The sequence below is a fragment of the Maniola hyperantus genome, chromosome 15 (assembly GCF_902806685.2).
Source record: "Maniola hyperantus chromosome 15, iAphHyp1.2, whole genome shotgun sequence".
In the NCBI taxonomy this organism is placed as follows: Eukaryota; Metazoa; Arthropoda; class Insecta; order Lepidoptera; family Nymphalidae; genus Maniola; species Maniola hyperantus.
In genome coordinates this window covers 10,912,008-10,926,774 of record NC_048550.1, presented here as the reverse complement: position 1 = coordinate 10,926,774, position 14,767 = coordinate 10,912,008, and the positions used below count along the sequence as shown (strand labels likewise).

At 36.8% G+C, this 14,767-nt stretch overlaps 2 protein-coding genes across 2 annotated transcripts; both read right to left on the bottom strand.

The window, feature by feature from the left end:
* Positions 1 to 2,624: 2,624 nt before the first annotated feature.
* Positions 2,625 to 6,078, bottom strand: LOC117988865 (centromere protein S-like). Its single transcript, XM_034976134.2, has 4 exons — positions 5,790 to 6,078; positions 5,437 to 5,594; positions 4,172 to 4,238; positions 2,625 to 3,074 (listed from the first exon to the last, which is right to left on the bottom strand). The coding sequence occupies exons 1-4, from the start codon at positions 5,820 to 5,822 to the stop codon at positions 2,865 to 2,867; spliced, it is 468 nt and encodes a 155-aa protein (XP_034832025.1). The 5' UTR covers positions 5,823 to 6,078; the 3' UTR covers positions 2,625 to 2,864.
* A 2,559-nt stretch (positions 6,079 to 8,637) lies between these two features.
* On the bottom strand, positions 8,638 to 14,699 carry 128up (GTP-binding protein 128up). The gene is made up of 7 exons (XM_034976133.2): positions 14,493 to 14,699; positions 14,222 to 14,342; positions 13,195 to 13,370; positions 12,036 to 12,275; positions 11,450 to 11,618; positions 10,779 to 11,031; positions 8,638 to 9,687 (listed from the first exon to the last, which is right to left on the bottom strand). Exons 1-7 carry the CDS (start codon positions 14,532 to 14,534, stop codon positions 9,585 to 9,587), a joined length of 1,104 nt encoding a protein of 367 aa, XP_034832024.1. The 5' UTR covers positions 14,535 to 14,699; the 3' UTR covers positions 8,638 to 9,584.
* Positions 14,700 to 14,767: the final 68 nt, after the last annotated feature.

Below are 14,767 nucleotides of genomic sequence, written 5' to 3'. Positions count from 1 at the left end.
CGTACGCGAACGGGTATAAAAGTGACGCGCAAGTGACGCGAGGTGCCGCGTACTGAAGTTGTAGTGCGGTAGGCACCGTCGAGCGGCCTGAGGTGACGCGTTCTGCAGTCGGACTGAAGCGCCGCGCCGCGCCGCTCAGGTGCGTACGAACCTTTACTGTCGTTATAGGAGTAATTAACTACCGGGAACAGAGAAAACTAAAGAGTCGCGCCCTTTTATTATTTCCATAACCAAAAGTCAAAACTAAGTATTCAACAATTATTGTTTTCTTTGCTATCTTACACTGCATAACTGGGAAGATTTTGAGCCCCATGTCACGGGTTATTCTACTTTGGGGGTCCATATTATAAAATATTAATTTATTTGGGAATAATGGTTTATTATTATTATATTAAGGATTGCCATACCTAAGCGATGCACTGGCAAAGTGCATTGTGTTGTTTTAGGCCTACGAAAAGTCATACTTACACTAAATATTGTAAAAAATTGTAATAAGTTACCCGTGCGGAGGTGGCATGAGGAAAAAGTATCATAGGTGCATTTGATCTCAAGATTTAGTTCAATCTTAAGAAAAGATATATCATGTACTTAGCCGCGCGCATCACCCGGCCCGTGCCCCGCAAACCACCAGGGAGGCCAAGTTTACCTATACTAACCCAGGTACTAAATTATCAATTTTAGTATGAAGCAGCTCCACGGTCAGCCATGTGCGCGTGTAATTGTGTTTCGTATAACGAGTTTTTTGGCGGCACGCGCACCTACGTCCCGCGGACCGCGGCTCACTTGTGTTATCTGTGCTCAGGGTCCCGTATAGACTATGCTCTATGTATTATCTGTACACTGAAAACGCTTTTTTTACCTTTTTTAAGTCTGGCTTTTGTATTATGCTCGATACTTTTTTCAAACTATAACTTTTAACGGCTTCTGCTCGGTCTCATAGCTCTGTTATAAGTAGATACCTATAGAAAGAAGGGCCGTGTATATTTTAGGGCAGCGAGTTGCGAGATCATTCGCTGTATAAGTCCCGCACATCGCTATTGCGCTGGAACCATGTCTTATTAACATCGAAACGACGTCATTTTGACGTCAGCCGAAATAAAAATATACCTACCATCACTTCGAAACTTCAGTCTAGTGCTGACGTTACTAAAATTTTAACGAATTAGGATTGCATGGTCATTTAACTCTCTATGCAGACGATACCTGTTTGTTCTATTTTGGGCCATCTATTGGAACTCTTATTAGTCAAGCTCAAGAAGATTTAAACACTTTGTCTGCATGGTTCAAATATAATCTACTAACGATAAATATTTCAAAAACATCCTACATAATCTTTAAAGCTAAAAACAAATTAATTCAATCGTATCAACCTCTTACAATTGACAATACTCCGTTACATCAAAAACACAACGAAAAATACCTTGGATTAAGATTAGATAATAATAACTGGAATACTCAAATTGAACATCTTAGAAGCAAATTGGCAGCAATGACTGGGTCCATCAGAAATCTAGCACGAACTATACCACGTGAGCTTCGTTACACTATCTATAATACACTAATTAAGCCTCACTTAATGTACTTGATTGAAGTCTGGGGAAGTGCTGCCAAGACAAGATTAGCTCATCTACAAACTGCTCAAAATAAAATAATAAAAATTCTTTTCACATATCCCTTTCGAACACATACTAAAAAACTTTACATCGACACCAAAATTATGAACATTCATCAGTTATATATATACAACACATGTATTTTTGTTAGGAAAACTATAAATAAAACAATCCACACAAATATCACATTTACAAAAATTAAAACTAAAACTCGTCGAGCCAGTTACCTTATCCTACCCAAAACTAGAACAAATTATGGCAGAAAAACCCTTACCTATGAAGGAGCTAAACTTTATAACCAAATACCTGCACACATAAAAAATGTACACTCATTCAATGCATTTAAAACTGAATTAGCTGCTCACATTATGAGTAATGCGAATCACTTCGACAAATGCATTGAATGAGTACCTAAATGGCGAATATTTGTAAACTTTATTCTTAGAATTAAGTTCTCATGTAAGTGACTTTGTCTTTATGAGAATAAACGTCTTTAAACCTAAACCTAAAATGGCGGGCACACGCATTAGCAATTTGCGGGACTTACGTATACGTCCCTTTGCTAGACCTGAATTATTCATCCAAGTGGCTAGACCTATGCTGGCTGGAAGCGAATTATCATCATCATCATTATCCACCCATGACCCGGTCACTACAGAGCACGGGTCTCCTCTCAAATGATAAGGGTTTTGGCCTTAGTCTACCACGCTGGCCAAGTGCGGATTGGCAGACTCCACACACCTTTGAACACTGTGAAGTACTCTCAGGCATGGAGGTTTCCTCGTAATATTTAATTACTCAAAACGCCCATACCTCTGAAAAGTTAGAGGTGCGTGCCCAAGATCGAACCCCCGACCCTTCGATTGGGAGGCAGACGTCTCAATCACTAGACTATCACACCTTAAGAGATCTATTCCACGTGAAGTTATTCCATTAATAATTGAACCTTAAGATCCAGCCGAATGTTTTTTATTAGTAGAAATTTGTACTTCGTGGTCTAAAAACACTTCATCATTAAAGTTACATAATTTTACTTCATCATTAAAGCTACATAGTTTTATTTAGTCATTAGCTTATTAATCTTATAATTTTGATACAGTCATCAATATCGTCAGACAAATTTTAACACAATATTTTTAGCACAAAATTTGTGCAGGTAGGTACAACAGAAAAAGTACTGGCTTAGTTATCTACTAATTATTTTAGACTTTATCAAATAAAGTTAAGAAAAATCAGCTATTTATATTAAAGTTAGGTTTCTTCAGTAGTTTGCTTATTGCATTCGACACAGTCATCAGAATCGTCAGACAAAATAATATTAACAAATTTCTTTTTAGCTGTAACTTCAACTTTCCCTGCGACTTTGGCTGCAGCGTCAGGCTTCCCGGTGACTGTCCTACGTCGTTTTATGTCCTTGGAAGCTGGAGGGTTGCTCTTACAAAGTTTGTTGAGATGAGCTTTCTGGAAAAGATAGATATTTTGAGGAGTTTTAAAAATATACCACACTGTCTAACCCTGGAGATCTATAGAGCGCATTTTGACTTTGCTCAGACGAGAAAACGAGACAGATTTATGTGAGAGATATAGCTCTGTCTCGTTTTAACTCTGTCATAAGTCTAAGCTAAGTCAGAGTGCGCTCTATAGATCTCACTCTAAGTGTGGTGGACAGTAGGTAAGGTGTGGTGGATTGGTAGACTTCACACACCTTTCAGAATATTATAGAAAACTCTCAGGCATCCAGGCGGTACCTACTTGCCACATATTTTGGCTAATAAAGCAATGAGATGAGATATCATGTTTATTGTTAAGACAGTAAGGTCTAAACTAATACGCAAATAATTTTTTTATGCTGCTATGAGCTCGATGTAAACCAAGTCACAGAATATAATCAGTACCCTTCTAGGCACCCTTATTATAAATGCGAAAGTGTGTTTATTGTTGGTTTGTTAGTTTGTCCTTCAATCACGTCGCAACAGTGCAACGGATTGACGTGATTTTTTGCATGGGTAATGGGTATACATAAAGACCTTGAAAGTGACATAGGCTTTTTATCCCGGAAAATCGAAGAGTTCCCACGGGATTTTTAAAAACCTAATTCCACGCGGACGAAGTCGTGGGCATCAGCTAGTTATATCATATTTCAATAAACAGTGTGCAGGGGTGATTAGTTTGAAACTGAGTGTCGGGACTGTATATCAATTAGGCATATCATTTCAACTTGAAAATAGCAATTGCATAAATAACAACCACCGTATAACTGTTAGTTAGGGATTCAGGATCGGATTTAAATTAAAATTGCCATTTAAACAGATGGAAACCAATTCATTATTGCGCGATGACAACTGACAAAATCATGAGCGAAAATTATTGTGCCTGTAAACCTACAGGCACAGTACAAGTTTGCAATTTCGACAGCGTTGGTAGCACACGTGAATATCATTGGCAGACGCACGTTTTTGTTGAAACTAGCCAGGGCCGAAGCCTCCCACCAGAACTTAGTAACCTAATAAGTCCCTACTTATTAAGTAGGTACCTATTTAGTTTTACAAAATACATACCAGTGACGGATTTCTGCGTACCAATAGTTTGACATCTTCTGAATTTATTGTTGTACGTTTGGCGTGCCTGTAAAATTATCTATTTTGAGTTGTTATAAAATATTAACAAATTATTAATTATTATCGTTACAAATTACAAAAGTTGAAACTGCACCGCAAAATTGACATTTGGAGGAGCGGCTGGGGTGCTCTCCATACAAACGAAGTTAATTCTTATTTGACTAATAGCCAATCGAACTCGGCGAAATCAAAAGTCTAGAAATTAAATAATAATTCGTGTCTAGTTTGTCATAAGTATATCCGTAAAAATGTGTGGTTTGAAAGTTACAGGGCTTTCAGGGCAGGGCAGGGTGAAGCTTTCTATGTAAGAAAGCTTTTAGTTCGTGTAACTTTGAAACTAAGAGTGACAAGAGAGTTATGACGACCTCCATGGCGCATGGCGCTCCTCCTCCCACTAATTAGACCACAGTGCTTACCACTGGGTAAGCACTGTGGTCTAATTAGTGGGAGGTCCCGGGTTCGATTCCTGGCATTTTATAATTCCTAAATTTCTGGCCTGGCTAGTTACCACCCTACCAGAAAAGCCGTGCCGCCAAGCGATTTAGCGTTCCGGTATACGATGCCGTGTAGAAACCAAAGCGGCAAGGGTTTAATAAAAACTGCTATACCCCTTCCAGGTTAGCTACTAGCTTAGTCACTTCTTATCATCATGATCATCATCACTTACCACCAGGTGACATTGCAATCAAGGGGTAACTTGTATCTGAATAAAAAAAAAATTACGGAAACCTGTCAAACCACAAACAGAATGGGTATGGTAACTATTTCGTAGTGTCTACTCATTGAATTTGATTGGTTAAAGAATCAAACTTCGTTTGTATGGAGCGCGCTCGGGAGTGATCAAAGGAGACTCTTCAAACTCAAATCATTTATTCAGATTGGATATTAGTATACACTTTCTGATACTTCACTTCAACCTTGATATCATCTGATAAAGTCCTGAGTTACTCTCAAGCCGCAACTCAAGAAGTTTTACCTAGGTACTTCAAAAATAGTTTAAACCTTAAATATAACGATAGGTATAGTCCGCGACAGATCGAGATGGCAACCGGGGTAATAGGCGGGGGACACCCCGCACTCCCGGACGTCAGCCGCACTCGCCCTCACTTGGTTAGCGCGGGAGCTGTGCGGGTGTGCGCCCCATTCCCTGCCCAATTGCCATTTCGATCTGTCGCGTACCTACTTAGGTAGGTAGGTAAAGTTACTTGGCAAAAGCTTCCAAATCTGATCCGTAAACTGAAAGTTTCTTGCAAACAAGTTCAGCTATAATTGCCATAGCCTGAGTTGTTATTTCAAAGCCGCGGTAGTGGCAAGACTCCTTGCAAATTGAGTTTACATCCTTGTGCAGTGCAATTCGAATTTTCTGTAACGAAAAAGCACGATTAGCACCATCTAGCGATATACTTTAGAACTTCGTTACAAATAGGAATTGCTTTAGTGTTCACTGCCATCTTTTGACAAGTTGAGTAACTCCGATAGGCAAGAATTTTAAAATTTAGAAGGAACCTAATTTTATAACAGTTAAACAGTAGTAATAATAAATGATAAAATCACATACGTCACTCGTAGACAAATTTTCAAACGCAGTCATTTTCTTTTCTTGCAGTTAAAATAATTGAATAAACCGTCAATGCACAAAAACAAAACATAACCTTCACATTACATTTAAAAAAAATAAGTAAGTTGTCGTTAAACTTATATCAAAGTTGTTTTGAAAATTAGGTATTAAACCTCTAAGCTAGTTCCTTTCCTTTTTCAAGCACAATTTGTAATTTGCTAACCGGCAAAGAAAACGAAAACAAAACAAAACAGCAAAACAGACATAAAACCTCCACAGACTTCTTATCTTAACAAAAATCAACGACAACTGTCAGTTCTGCAGACTGCAACAAGTCTGCAACGTTCAGTAATGTCAGAACTCAGAGTGAACCATAGAGTAGGTAATAAGACTATACAGTGTGAGAAGGCTCTATTGGCGCGTGGCCAAACTTGGAACTAACGCCACCATCTTGTGAATTTTCACACTGTCCCTGTCCCCTTTGATGCGATATTGCCATAGGGTATTGCTAAGTAAAAAATCTGTTTTTTTAAATATTAGAGCGTAGTATTAGAGCCATCCCATATGTACATAACATTACGATTTAATTATCATGAATCGCCCTAGTTTGTTGGTTTGCTCGCTTAAATTAAGTACCAATAGCAACAAATGTTTGATTTTTATTTTACTTATTTTATTTCTGGAGAGAATCTAACAAAAACTTTTAAAATAAGTTAAACCAATAGAAAAATCTAAATTTTCAACAGATAGAAACTACCGTCAAACTAGCAAACTTTGCCACTCAATGATACTTTGCCCAAAAAGCTAATTTATACCTAAGCAAATTCGCTATATAATTTTTTTTGATAAATTAACAGTTGAACAAAAGTTTTTTCGATTTTAATCGCGAGCAAAGTAATCCGGACTTTTAGCCAACATTGCTCACATCGATTTTTATAAATTGCTTTTTGGGCAAAATATCATTGAGTGAAGAATTTTATAAATGATACAACTCTGTCTATTATAAATAATTTTTAATTTATTATTGTTCTTATAGTTAACAAAATGCACTTTTACAATCATTGTTAACAAGCTTTTAAAGTCTTTGTTTACTATATAAAGTTGATTTTTTAACCGACTTCAAAAAAAGGAGGAGGTTCTCAATTCGTCGGAATCTTTTTTTTTTTTTTTTTTTTTATGTATGTTCCCCGATTACTCGAAAACGCCTAGACCGATTTTGAAAATTCTTTTTTTGTTTGAAAGGGTATACTTCAAAGTTGGTCCCATTTCAATTTGGTGAAGATCTGATGAACATCTTCGAAGATAGATACTGGAACTCCTCAACGGATAAGAGTGAATTGCTCGCGATCAGTGTAATAGCTTAGTAAACAGTAGACTTTTAACCAGTAATAGCATAATTCCATGGGGCCACTAAAAATTGTGAAATAAAAATTTTTTACAAAAAAAATAAAAACCGACTTCGTTACACAAACACTAAAAATTGAAAAATAATTTAATTTATTACCGAATATATTATGTATACAAGAGTTAATATAGTTCCATAATAATATTTTTTGGGGTCGGTGCCAATGAGGTGCCATGGTGGAGTCCCATAAAAATATGAAGTCTAGACGATTCGCGCAGCTAAAGCTAATTGGCACCGGCACCAAAAAATATTATTATGGAACTATATTAACTCTTGTATACATAATATATTCGGTAATAAATTAAATTATTTTTCAATTTTTAGTGTTTGTGTAACGAAGTCGGTTTTTATTTTTTTTGTAAAAATTTTTTTACACAAGGATTAAATATTACATAATAATGTCATGCACAATCCTCAGAATGGTATCTAAACTTCATTACTTATTAATATGATGCTGGGTGCCCACTTAGATACATGTTCGACGAATAAGTTTTATTTATTTATTTTATTTTTATTTTTCATGTACCGAAATTGTAGTTACATAGTAGTAATAAATTAAGTTACATTGGAAATGCTTATCTCTAAATAGAGATTTCTTCCAGCTTCTTTATAATTAAAGGAAAGGGAATAGGGTGTGGAATAGGGTTAGGGTTAAAATGATGTGATTTGACTTTATAGTGTTTCGATATTCGATTTTCTATCAAGATTGGGGCCGATTCTCTTGTACACAATCTCTAAACTAAATTAGCAGGTCTAAATTTAGTGCCATCCTTTTCCGCAAGCAACATTATGAAAGGGATAGCAATAGATTTAGACGTGCCATTTTAGTTTAGTTTAGAGATTGTGTACAATGGAATTAGCCACATTGGCGGGTTATAAATCTTACATTAGTAAAAAAAAAAATTACTTTGATGTTTTTTTCACGATTTAAGTGGTCATGTTTCATGAACATATTCGAATTAACTTAAAAACGTCGACTATGTATTCACGTGGAGGCCTGGCGTAACAATTTCAAATAAGGCCATGTCCGCACTGTACAGTTTGCCCTTGACAAAACTATACTATACTCTAAAATACGATTACAAACTCAAAGCATTCATTGAAAGAAGGTACCATTGAACACTTTTTGAATTCGTAAGATAATGATGTAATAATCATCATCATCAACAATCTGTAGACGTCCACTGCTGGACATAGGTCTCCTGTAGGGACTTGCACACGTCACAGTATTACACCCGCCTGAATCCAGCAGCTCCTTGAGACTGGCCTGATGTCCGTCCACCTAGTAGGGGGGGGTCTTCCAAAGCTGCGCTTTCCCATGCGAGCTCGCCATTCCAGCACCTCAGGACCCCCTTGGGGAGTGATAAATAATTGCGTAAACTTGTAACTAAAGCTACGAGGGTCCCAAACGCGCCCAGGTTTGAGAATTATAAATATGTCATAAAACATTTGTTATTATTTATTAGATATCATAAACAATTGTCACAGCACATAATGGGGCAGATTCTCTTATGTACAATCTCTAAACTAAACTAAATTAACAGGTCTAAATCTAGTGCTATCCTTTTCCGCAAGCAATATTATGAAAGGGATAGCAATAGATTTAGACGTGCCATTTTAGTTTAGTTTAGAGATTGTGTACAACGGAATTAGCCACAATGCTACGTTGAGTTCTATAAACATAATAAAAATCCTAAAACTAAATACTTAGTTTTGAAACTGGTATAAAAACAATAAAAATGATAATATAGAATAGTAGTGCGGACACAGCCTAACACAGCACTAGTCATGTAAGTTGAAAATATAATGCTATTAAAGACTGTTTCTCAGCCATTGACGATTTTTTCAAGTTCAAAAAACTTACAATAAAATACAGAGCGTAACCAGAACGCTAGCAATAAGGAAGACAGGTGATAGTACTGATGATTACTGATATGATAATTAATACGAAAAAAACGCAAAAAAAATATTTAAAAATCCTATATTTTGTAAAAGTTCACGATAAAATAAAATATCTGAATGACGCTAGAGGTCAAGGAACGTTGCGTAAGTAGGCCATTCGGAGTCAATGCCACGTCGTAGGTGGGGCATTGACCCGAGTTTTGCACGCTATACATTGCTGGCTTGAAAAATACTAAATCACTAAAACTACAAAATGAGGCGAATTGTTATTGGTATTGGATTGTGTTTAGGTAGTATAACAATAACGCTCAGTTTTTGCTAGCGTTCTGGTAGCATAGATTAAAATCAAGTTAGCATAGATCAAAACAAAGTTAAGTCTCGAGGAGTCAAACTTGCATACTAGCATTCGTCATTTTCAACTTTCATGACAGGTAGTACTTTTAGTTTCTTTTGGTAGTTCAATCCGTTAAACATGGTTGGCGGTTGGGTTAGACTTTCTTAACGATTTGGACAACATCCTCGTCTGCTAGTATGTGGTCGATGCCCACTTTCTGCGGCTGATGCTTCACGGAAGATCCCCACACTAAGGCACTGTAAACAAAATTATTATACAGTGGAAACTCGATTAACCGGACTTATTGTTGTCGTTAGGGATCCGGATAATCGAATGTATGAAGAAAAGCGGGTTTTGTGCTAGTATTTTCAATTTACAAAGAAAGATAACTATATCAAGTGGGATATCATATGAAAGGGCTTTGCCTGTACATTCTAAAACAGATTTTTATTTATTTTTATGCATAATAGTTTTTGATTTATCGTACAAAATGGCGGAAAAATACCCGAGTATGGAACCCTCTTCTTCTTTCTTCTTTGGTGCTATACAGGTCCTTGCTATCCCTGAATCACTGCGACCCTCGATGCGCGAGTCTGACTCGCACTTGGCCGAACAATTTTAGGTTGGTAGTCCGGATAATCGCGAATCCGCATAATCGAGTTTCTACTGTACTCTTTTAAATAAGTGTAAAAAGTTAGCTTTTGAAATGTGGGTATACAGAAGAATGTTGAGAATCTCTTGGCTTGAATAGGCTCGCGACTGGCAGCTAAAGTCAGCTCTGAATTAAATTAATTTTATCTGTTCTTTTCTTATTACATTGGTAAGAAAAGATGGAAATACTCTAAATTTTAGTTGGCTCAGAATCACTACCATTGCTAAATAAAAAGCAAAAATAAAAATACAGAGCCTCAATAGCTCAACGGTTAAATGACTGAAATCCGAAAGGTCGCGAGTTTAAACCTCGTCCGTTGCATTATTATCGTACCTACTCCTAGCACAAGCTTTACGCTTAACAGTAGGGGAAAGGGGAATATTAGTCAACATGATAAACTTGGGTAATATCCTTTAAAAAAAAATCGGTTTGTCTGGCCTTTTCTAAGTACATTGGTAAGAAAAGATGCAAACACTCTAAATTTGTCTACCAATCCACACATGGCCACAGACAATGGCCAAATCCTTCTGGCTATGAGAGGAGACCTATGCACTGTAGTGAGCCGGCGATGGGTTGACCATGACTCTAATAGAATAGAATAGAATAGAATAGAATGTTTTTTTATTCATGTAAAGTTTTAGTTGGCTCAGAACCAGTACCATTGCTATATAAAAAACAAAATTAAAAAATACTCACTATTTAAACTCTTTAACAATAGATCTATGTAGCTTATTACAAAAGTCCTCCACGCTGGTCCTATCAGCATGCAATACAACAGGAGAGTTATAATCCGGTAGCTGCCCCTTGGGCTTGGTGTATATCCTGATCAGCTTCAGATATTCCCACATCTTCTCCAGTAAGTCGTCGAAGTTCCACTTGTGGTGGGCGGAGATTGGTACACAGTGGGGGATTTTGTATATCACGTCGAGCTCCTCTATGCTTATTTGATCTGCAAGGAAATGATATCCATACTAATCTAAATATATAAAACGAAAAGGTGACTAACTAACTGACTGACTGATCCATCAATGCACAGATCTACTGGACAGATCGGGCTGAAATTTGGCATGCAGATAGCTATTACGACGTAGGCATCCGCTAAGAAAGGATTTTTGAAAATTCAACCTGTAAGGGTGTGAAATAGGGGTTTGAAATTTGTGTAGACCATGCGGATGAAGTCGCGGGAATAAGCTACTCTTTTAATAAATAATAATAAAATAAATAAAATCTTTTTATTCAAAGCAACTATGGCTCAATTTGTTAGTAGACAGACTCACTCAAACACCAATGTTAGTAACTACTGTTACAATTGTGGCAAAAAGCAGTTTAAATTATTTTTTTATAATTATTAATAAAGATGTCGTTACCAATCTTATTGAGCAAGTAGATGCAAGGCACATATATCCGGTTGCCTTCAATAACATCGATCAGGTCGTCGCTGGTGGCGTCGTGGCGAAGAGTTATGTCCGCGTTATGAATCTTGTACTCCGACAGGATTGTCTTTACTGTTTCCACATCCAGTTCCGATTGTGGACACTGGAAACAAACGAGATGAATTAGAAGTGAAGACAAGTGCGAGTCAGACTAGCGGAACTACGGTTCCGTACTAGTCGCATTTTTTCGAAATTTTGCACGACAAATCAAAAACTATTATGCATAAAAATAAAAAATCTGTAAATGTAGTCACCCTTTCATATGATACCACACTTGGTATAGTAATCTTACTTCAAAAGTTGAAAATACTAAATATTTGTCCAAGAACACATTTAATTTTAACCGTTTCCAGATTTCCCCCCTAATGTCTGCTATAAGCCCTACCTACCTACCAGTGATTCTAGGTCAACTGTAGGTTTCTTGGCAGGCCGACTGACAAAAAGACAACAAAGTGATGCTATAAGGGTTCAGTTTTTTCTTTTGAGGTACGGAACCCTATAAAAATAAAAAAGTACCTACAGTAGTATTCAAGTTGATCCCTCCCTTGTCTTTCTTCCTAAAGTGTATATTAGGTGGTTGCTTGTTGAGCCGCAGCCCGAAGCCTTCCAGCTCGTGCTCCAGCAGCTTCTTGTGCTGCAATGGCTTAAGCACATCCAGCACTATGAAGATGAGGCTGCAGGTTCTGGCCACTGCTATCACTTGACGACCTCGACCCTTGCCGTCTTTGGCACCTTCGATAATACCAGGCAAGTCCAGTAACTGAAATTATATTGAACATCAATATTTATTACTAGCTGATGCCCGCGATTTTGTACGCGTGGATTTAGGTTTTTGAAAATCCCGGGGGAACTCTGTGATTTTCCAGGATGAAAAGTAGCCTATGTCACTCTCCAGGTCTTAAACTATACCCATGCAAAAAATCACGTCGATACGTTGCTCCGTTGCGACGTGATTGAAGGACAAACCAACAAACAAACACACTTTCCCATTTATAATAGGGGTAGTGATTGAATTTTGTCTTATAAGTGTAAAAATACATGGCACTTAAATAAGGACATACTAATTTTAAATAATGATGATGATGATGAGTTGTTTTCCATGTCTCCCTATCCTTGACTGCTGCCTTGACATGGTGCCACAAGAGCCCTAGTCTTTTAAGGTCTGCTTACAATGTTTTAATGGAACCCTTTGTGTGCGAGTCTGAATCACACTTGACTGATTTTTTAATATACAGTAGAAACTCCATTATCCGGCCCTCAGTTAAACGTTGGTATTGTAATTCTTCGGCCCATTGCGAGTCAGACCACCTGAGTATGGAACCGAGGGTTCCATACTCAGGTGGATTTCCATCCATATCCATATTTTTTCCGCCATTTCGCACGATAAATCAAAAACTATTATGCAAAAAAATAAATAAAATTTTGTTTTAGAATGTACAGGCAAAGCCCTTTCATATGATATCCTACTTGGTATAGTTATCTTACTTTAAAAATTGAAAATATTATGATAGTGCACTAAGTACATAATATGCACAAAACCCGCTTTTCTTCATACATTCGATTATCCGAATCCCTAACGACAACAATTAGTCCGGTTAATCAAGTTTCCACTGTACTAGCTTAAATTGTGTATTTTTATGTATTAATAAATTTTATTTCAAAGCAAAATTTATACGAACCTGTATCTTAGCTCCCTTATACTTAATACAACCGGGCACAGTGGTAAGAGTCGTGAACTCATATGCCGCCACCTCAGAATATACACCAGCCAAGTTGGACAGCAGGGTTGACTTGCCCACTGATGGGAAACCCACAAAACCAATCCGAGCATCACCGGTTTTGGCAACATCAAACCCTGGAATGTGATATTTGGAAATATTTTAATAATTTTTTTTTTGTAAAACCATAACTAATTGTTTTATTTATCATAATTATATCAATAACTAGCTGATGTCATGACTTCGTTCGCGTAGATATAGGTTTTTAAAAATCCTGTGGGAACTATAATTTTCTGGGATAAAAGTAGCCAATAACATCACTCTACAGCTTTAACTGTATTTAACTCTCTTTAACTATAACCATGCGAAAAGTCGCGTCGATTAATAGCTATGTTGCAATGTGATTAAAGGGCAAACCAACAAATAAAAACACTTTCACATTTATTTGAAGCTTAGCATTTTTACACCTCATCTATCAAAATAAAGTTAGCAATAGAATTTATGTAGGATCCCTGGTTTATTATAGTTTCACAAATAACAATAATATCAAATAATTATTGTTAGATGAATAAGCAGGTAATAAAAAATATGATATACTAGCTAATGCCCGCCACATCGTCCACGTGGATTTACGTTTTTCAAAATCCCGCGGGAACTCTTTGATTTTCCGGGATAAAGATTGGAAAAAGAGTTGCCTATGTCACTCTCCAGGTCTTAATTCTATACCCATGCAAAAAATCACGTCCATCTGTTGCTCCGTTGCGACGTGACTGAAGGACAAACCAACACATTTTCGCATTTATAATAAGGGTACTGATTTTGTCCATAATTCTACTAGTGTTGTGAAAGTACACTACTAAACTAAAACAGTTTAGTAGTGTGAGAGAAATCGCCATGTAGCAAAGTTATCACTAGATTGCACAACTAGTTTCGTAAAAGTTATCTCGTATATTTTGTAGATAATAAAAACATTCCTTTATCATCTCACCTTCACCGGTAGCAGCGCCGCCACCTTTTGGAGTGATCAATTCACGTCTCAATTTAGCCAAACGGGCCTTTAGCAGACCTAAATGGAGAGCAGTGGCTTTATTTTTTTGTGTCCGAGCCATCTGAAAAACATTCATAAATCTTTGATTATTTTTCCAAAACGTCTTTAAATACAATTTTATAAATCATTTTGATGTTTTTAAACTATTTTTTGCTAGTTTTTAGTGATATTCTAACGTGAAATATCAAATATCATAACCTCATACACCTACCTCGGACTCTATGGCAGCGATCTTTTCTAATATTGTACTCATTTTTGCAGGTTTCTACGCTGTTGTTAACTTTTACTGAAAATGTAACTAAAGAACTTAGAAATAAACACAACTTATTATGTTTATTGAGTCTGAAATTGGACGAAAGCGTGTAATATTCTGAAATTTGTCGGCGCCGAAGCCACGAAAACGAAAATTTGTATGACAAATGACAATTGACATTTCTTTCATGATTTGACTTTGATTGATAGGTAGTGATGCCATGTAATGAGATT

What these genes read in the sequence shown, in the direction of transcription:
- LOC117988865 (XM_034976134.2), bottom strand. Translation starts at nt 5,822, where the DNA reads ATGACTGCGTTTGAAAATTTGTCTACGAGTGAC. An exon ending in GATTTGGAAGCTTTTGCCAA is followed by an intron (nt 4,239 to 5,436) that starts GTAACTTTACCT and finishes ATAATTTTACAG; the next exon opens with GCACGCCAAACGTACAACAA. An exon ending in TACGCAGAAATCCGTCACTG is followed by an intron (nt 3,075 to 4,171) that starts GTATGTATTTTG and finishes TATCTTTTCCAG; the next exon opens with AAAGCTCATCTCAACAAACT.
- 128up (XM_034976133.2), bottom strand. Translation starts at nt 14,534, where the DNA reads ATGAGTACAATATTAGAAAAGATCGCTGCCATAGAGTCCGAG. An exon ending in TCGCTGCCATAGAGTCCGAG is followed by an intron (nt 14,343 to 14,492) that starts GTAGGTGTATGA and finishes AATGTTTTTCAG; the next exon opens with ATGGCTCGGACACAAAAAAA. An exon ending in ATTGTTAAAGAGTTTAAATA is followed by an intron (nt 9,688 to 10,778) that starts GTGAGTATTTTT and finishes TTTTGTTTACAG; the next exon opens with TGCCTTAGTGTGGGGATCTT.